Source organism: Sarcophilus harrisii, chromosome 2, assembly GCF_902635505.1.
Source record: "Sarcophilus harrisii chromosome 2, mSarHar1.11, whole genome shotgun sequence".
In the NCBI taxonomy this organism is placed as follows: Eukaryota; Metazoa; Chordata; class Mammalia; order Dasyuromorphia; family Dasyuridae; genus Sarcophilus; species Sarcophilus harrisii.
This window is the reverse complement of record NC_045427.1, coordinates 393,418,902-393,424,901: the sequence shown is the minus strand read 5'-3', so window position 1 is coordinate 393,424,901 and position 6,000 is coordinate 393,418,902. Positions and strand designations below refer to the sequence as shown.

The 6,000-nt window shown below is 36.3% G+C and overlaps 1 protein-coding gene across 1 annotated transcript in view; it reads right to left on the bottom strand.

The window, feature by feature from the left end:
• Positions 1-1,975: 1,975 nt before the first annotated feature.
• The window catches only part of TTC1 (tetratricopeptide repeat domain 1), a 49,164-nt gene continuing 45,139 nt past the window's right edge, over positions 1,976-6,000 (bottom strand). Inside the window, exon 8 of the mRNA XM_031953612.1 lies at positions 1,976-2,628. Within this exon, the coding sequence (XP_031809472.1) occupies positions 2,492-2,628 (137 nt within the window). The 3' untranslated portion in view covers positions 1,976-2,491. The remainder of the gene's footprint in view (positions 2,629-6,000) is intronic.

Sequence of the window (6,000 nt, the reverse complement as noted above, 5' to 3'; positions counted from 1 at the left end):
GCCTCATTCATAGGGTTAACACAATTTGGAAATGTTGTTAATTTCTCTGGGATTTGCATACATTAAAATGAAACTACTTAAGATTAAATTGTTTCTTAAGTCAGAGAAATGATGGAATATTAAGTAGGGAGGAAAAATTTATTTCCCTAAACAATTTCATAACAACCTTCAGAAATGTACACTGCAACACTATGTAAGAGATACTTTGGAAAACTCAACATTCCAGTGTAGCATTAATCTCCCCTCTCCCTACTTTATTTTAATATAAAAATGAAATGTTTTTCATTCCTTAAAGTTTTTTAAATTTTTAATAGCTTTTTATTTTTCAAACTACAACTTTACCCTTGCAAATCCTTGTGTTCCATATTTTTCTCCCTCCCTCCCCTAGAAAATTCATATAAACACAAGTTCTTCTAAACACGTCCATATTTATCAGCAGCATTAATCTTTTATTATTATAGCTTTTTATTTATAATATATATGCATGGGTAATTTTTCAGCAATTACCCTTGCAAAACCTTCTGTTCCACCTTTTCCCTTCCTTCCCCCCACCCTCTCCCCTAGATGGCAGGTAGACCAATACATGTTAAATATGTTAAAAGTTTATGTTAAACACAATATATGTATACGTATCCATAGTTATTTTGCTGTCCAAGAAAAATCGGACTTAGAAATAAGGTAAAAATAACCTGAGAAAGAAATCAAAAATGCAAGCGGACAAAAACAGGAGTGGAAATGCTATGTTATGGTTCACACTCATTTCCCATAGTGCTTTCGCTGGGTGTAGCTGGTTCTCTTCATTATTGAACAATTGGAAATGATTTGGTTCATCTCACTGTTGAAGAGAGCTATGTCTATCAGAATTGATCATCATATAGTATCGTTGTTCAAGTGTTTAATCTGGTTCTGCTCATTTCACTCAGCATCAGTTCGTGTAAGTCTACAGGCCTTTTTGAAATCATCCCAAAGGGACCTGTATGTGCCAAAATGTTTGTGGCAGCCCTGTTTGTAGTGGCCAGAATCTGGAAAATGAATGGATGCCCATCAATTGGAGAATGGCTGAGTAAATTGTGGTATATGAATGTTATGAAATATTATTGTTCTGTAAGAAATGACCAGCAGGACGAATACAGAGAGGATTGGCAAGACTTACATGAACTGATGCTGAGCGAAATGAGCAGAACCAGGAAATCATTATATACCTCAACAGCGATACTGTATGAGGATGTATTCTGATGGAAGTGGATTTCTTCAACAAAGACAAGATCTAACTTAGTTTCAATTGATCAAGGATGGACAGAAACAGCTACACCCAAAGAAAGAACACTAGGAAATGAATGTAAACTGCTTGCATTTTTGTTCTTCTTCCCAGGTTATTTATACCTTCTAAATCCAATTCTCCCTGAGCAACAAGAAAACTGTTCAGTTCTGCACACATATATTGTATCCAAGATCTACTGTAATCTATTTAACATGTATAGGACTACTTGCCATCTTTGGGGAGAGGGCGGAGGGAGGGAGGGGAAAAATCGGAACAGAAGTGAGTGCAAGGGATAATGTTGTAAAAAATTACCCTGGCATAGGTTCTGTCAATAAAAAGTTATTTAATAAAAAAAAAGAAATCATCCCAGCATTAATCTTTTAAAGAAAATGTTTGTTTTGTATTATAACCAACTTATTAGCAATGGCCTTATTTTTATTTTTGTCTTGTTTTTACTTCCAAACATATTCATCTCAATCCTTTCCTACCCAGTGACCCACCTCTTACAATGAAGATTAAAAGAGAAAAATAGTTCAGCCAACTTAGCTATCAAAACTCTTAGTACATGTGAGACCGAGAGTCTCCAAATATCTGCAAAGAAAGGACAAAGGCTGCTGGGCTTATTTTAATAAATAGTGACACTAAAAATCTCAGAAAAACTTGGGTTTCCTTCGTCCATGTGGACAAAAACAAACAAAAAAAGTCACAACCAAATCCAGGTAAGTCACAGAAAGCCTTTATTACCACAAGGGGAAATAATAAAATATTGGAGATCACAAGAGCTTTGGCAGTGTATTTGGAGAGAAATGATGGAGGGGAGTAAGGGATGTAGGTTGGGAAACCAATAACTTCTTTTCTTTAGACAGGCCTGCTTAGTTCAAGGAGCTGTTTCCTAGGATCAAACAAGAACAAATAGCTTTGTGCTGCTAAGGGATCAGCCTTACTTTGCAGGTCTCCTCAGGAAAGAGGACAAATGATGTGCAGAGGGCACCAAGGGTAGTAGTTGGACATCATAAAATGGAGATAAAATTAGGCCCATTGCAGCAGTAAATGTATTTCACTCTGACTGTAAAACAAGAGGGAAAAAGAAGTACTGTGCTCTGTTGAATAGCTTTTCCTTTAAGTAGCTTTTATAACTTAAAACATTGACAGTGCTTTTTCCCTTCCTAATTACAAGCTGCACACAATTTCCAAGCCAACTTTTAAGGTAGTTACTATGGTTATCTTATGTTATCTGTTGTTATTATTTGGATTTTGAACAAAATTAATAGAGTAAGAACCAGTTGAGGAATCTTGCTTGATCTGGAAGTTTTCTGTGGATAATCCAAAAGGCCGGAGAACTAAGTTTCCAAGATCTTTTAATTTACCTGCAGTGCAAAAGAAAAAACTGATAAATAAGGGAATGAATCAGAGACAGGGAGAAACCAAGTTATCTTCCAGTGCAATCTGATGAAAAAAAAAAAAAAATCCTTAGATTTGCTTTCCCCTTCTGGCAAAGAAATGCCTACTAACAAAGTACCTGATGCTGAATTCCAACAGCTTCCAACTTTACTCTTCCATCAAGGCCCAAATAATAGGAAGTTGCTGTCTCAATCATGGAGTCAGTCACTTCAATTCTGTACCCTAGATATATTCTCTGTTAGAAAGAACTTTAAAAGTTCACAATTTCCTGTCAACAGGCAAGAGATGTCAATGAACTCAGACTGGGTGAGGAGGGGAAAAAAAATCTATCGTCTGTGTGGTACATTAAAAACATTATTTCTGATGAGAAAAAATTACTGAGTCTCATGTTTCAAACATCAAAAAGAGTTACTCCAATTCTGATTGTCCTTCCTGTTGCTCAAAAAATTCTTCCCCTCTATTAGACTTCAGTTCAACCATAATTGGCCCATGCTAGAACCTCTTTCCTACAATTTCTCAATATTTATCATTAATCTGAACTGACAGAGGTGGGGCAAAGAACACAAGAAAAGACACAGGAGAATATAGACACTATTTTCTACGAAGGGAGAAACAGTACCAAACTCAGAAACTTATCTTTGCATTCTCTCCTTTTCCATCAGTACTTATACAAGTACTCAATACATTATTTGAGTACAAGCAAGTACTCAATAAATTATTTGTTGCTTTACCATACAAAGGTTGAGCTGCTACCCGTAAAGAGGAACATTTAAAATCTTTTAAACCATTTGGGTTTGCCTGGGACATTGATTCATTGTTGGTGGAGTTGTGAACGAATCCAACCATTTTGGAGAGTAGTTTGGAACTATGCTCAAAAAGTTATCAAACTGTGCATACCCTTTGATCCAGCAGTGTTACTACTGGGATTATATCCCAAAGAGATTATAAAGAAGGGAAAGGGACCTGTATGTGCACGAATGTTTGTGGCAGCCCTTTTTGTAGTGGCTAGAAACTGGAAACTGAATGGATGTCCATCAGTTGGAGAATGGCTGAATAAATTGTGGTATATGAAAATTATGGAATATTACTGTTCTGTAAGAAATGACCAACAGGATGATTTCAGAAAGGCCTGGAGAGACTTACACGAACTGATGCTGAGTGAAATGAGCAGGACCAGGAGATCATTATATACTTCAACAACAATACTAGATGATGACCAGTTCTGATGGACCAGGCCATTCAGCAACAAGATCAACCAAATCATTTCTAATGGAGCAGTAATGAACTGAACCAGCTATACCCAGAAAAAGAACTCTGGGGGATGACTAAAAACCATTACATTGAATTCCCAATCCCTATATTTATGCACACCTGCATTTTTGATTTCCTTCACAAGCTAATTGTACAATAATTCAGAGTCTGATTCTTTTTGTACAGCAAAATAATGTTTTGGTCATGTATACTTATTATGTATCTAAGTTATATTTTAATATATTTAACATCTACTGGTCATCCTGCCATTTAGGGGAGGGGGTGGGGGGGTAAGAGGTGAAAAATTGGAACAAGAGGTTTGGCAATTGTTAATGCTGTAAAGTTACCCATGTATATATCCTGTAAATAAAAGGCTATTAAATTTAAAAAAAAAAAAAAAAAAAAATAAAAATAAACCATTTGGGTTTGGAATAGTTGTCCAGATGCCTAGGGTAAATATCCTTTGAAAACAACCAATACTATTAGAGAGACTATTAGGTCAGTCATACTCTTATCAATAGCTGAAGGGAGTAAGGAGAGGGCATCAGAATATAAACACGTCCTGGGAAAATAATGTTGTACCTAATTTAGTCCAAACAACGTATATAGGCACTCAGTGAGTTAACACATCTTAAGGAACACAAGGTTCAATTCCTATGGTGACCACTTTGGTTTTACATGGCCAGAGTTGGCAATCAGGCCTAGGTCTGTCTGACGGAGTCTCACTGATCTTCTGAGCAGCTAGGTTAGGGTAGGTCCAAATCAGTACAAACTCTTATTACCAGAAAAAGAATTCGCTACACAGATCCACTAGTCTTTGTATATAAAGGATGGACCTTTTAAAAATAAATTTGGCAATGATTTTATATTAAGCAACAAAGGATGCTCCTATAAAGCAGAGCAAGAAACGGTTACAAGGAACAGATAGAAAGACTCAAATAGGGTCCGATATAAATGGAATATTTTATTTTGACTTTGCTTGATCCTTTATTTTCTATAGCTGGCTGCCTTCTCCCCACAGGGTACCTATGCAAATTTTCTGATACAGCTCTGTTTTGTGTCACTGTCTTTCTTCCCCTTGGAGTCCTCCACCTCCCTCCCAGCTTCTGTAGCTGTATCTAGTCAACAGTCTGATGTTTCTGTTTACTGGGGAGTCTTGATGGTTACAACTATAGGTCAGGTTTCTATGATCTGTAGCAATCACCACAACAGCCTCTTAATTTAAGAATGCCAGAAAGCCAAGTATAATTCATTTAATAAACTTTTGCCTGTTGTAGGGGAGGAACATGGAGATTTTAAAGGGGAGGAAGTCAAAATGGGTATACAAATAGCTATAAAACAAAATAACAATAATAACTAGCATTTCTATATTCCTTTAAGTAAAAGTGCATATCTGAGGCAGAAATAGAACCTTCACTTTTTTTTGATTAAGTCCAGCTCACTTACCAACTGTGCCAAGTACAAGTTCAGAGAAAAGGGATAACATTTTTTTTAAACTTTGTGTGTGAAGCCAATGGTAGAAATCAGGCAGCCAAAGTGAATTTTTACGTACGGAAATGTGGAAAAAAGATAGCGATGGAACAAAGAGTTCTAGATTTTAGGAAGAGTATGAACAATGAAGGGGAATTGTGTGCAGTGTTACTGGCTTCAGCTAACAACAACAAAAATTCAGGAGTATAAAGCTCAGAATGAACCAAAGTTAGTGACAATTTTTTTCTAAGAGAGTGGAGTCTAAACTACAGGCCTGTAAAATACCTCTTTTCTATTCTATTTTACTTCTACTCCTAGCAGAATTATGAAAAATATTAACAGAATGTCTCACAAACATTTAGAAAATTATTACATAGACACAGCATGGTTTGATTGAAAAAAAAAAATGGCATGGTGGACATCATCATTTCCTTTCAGGCAGCTAGATGGCACAGCAGAAAGAGCACCAGCCCTGAACTCAAGAGAACTAGACAGGATTATGAGATTGGCAGATCAGAGAATGCTGTTGATATAGCTTAACAGTCTCTCCCCCTACCACCTTCCTCTGGTAACAAAAGGTAAACAAAAGTGGGTTCCAAAACCCACTAACACATTAA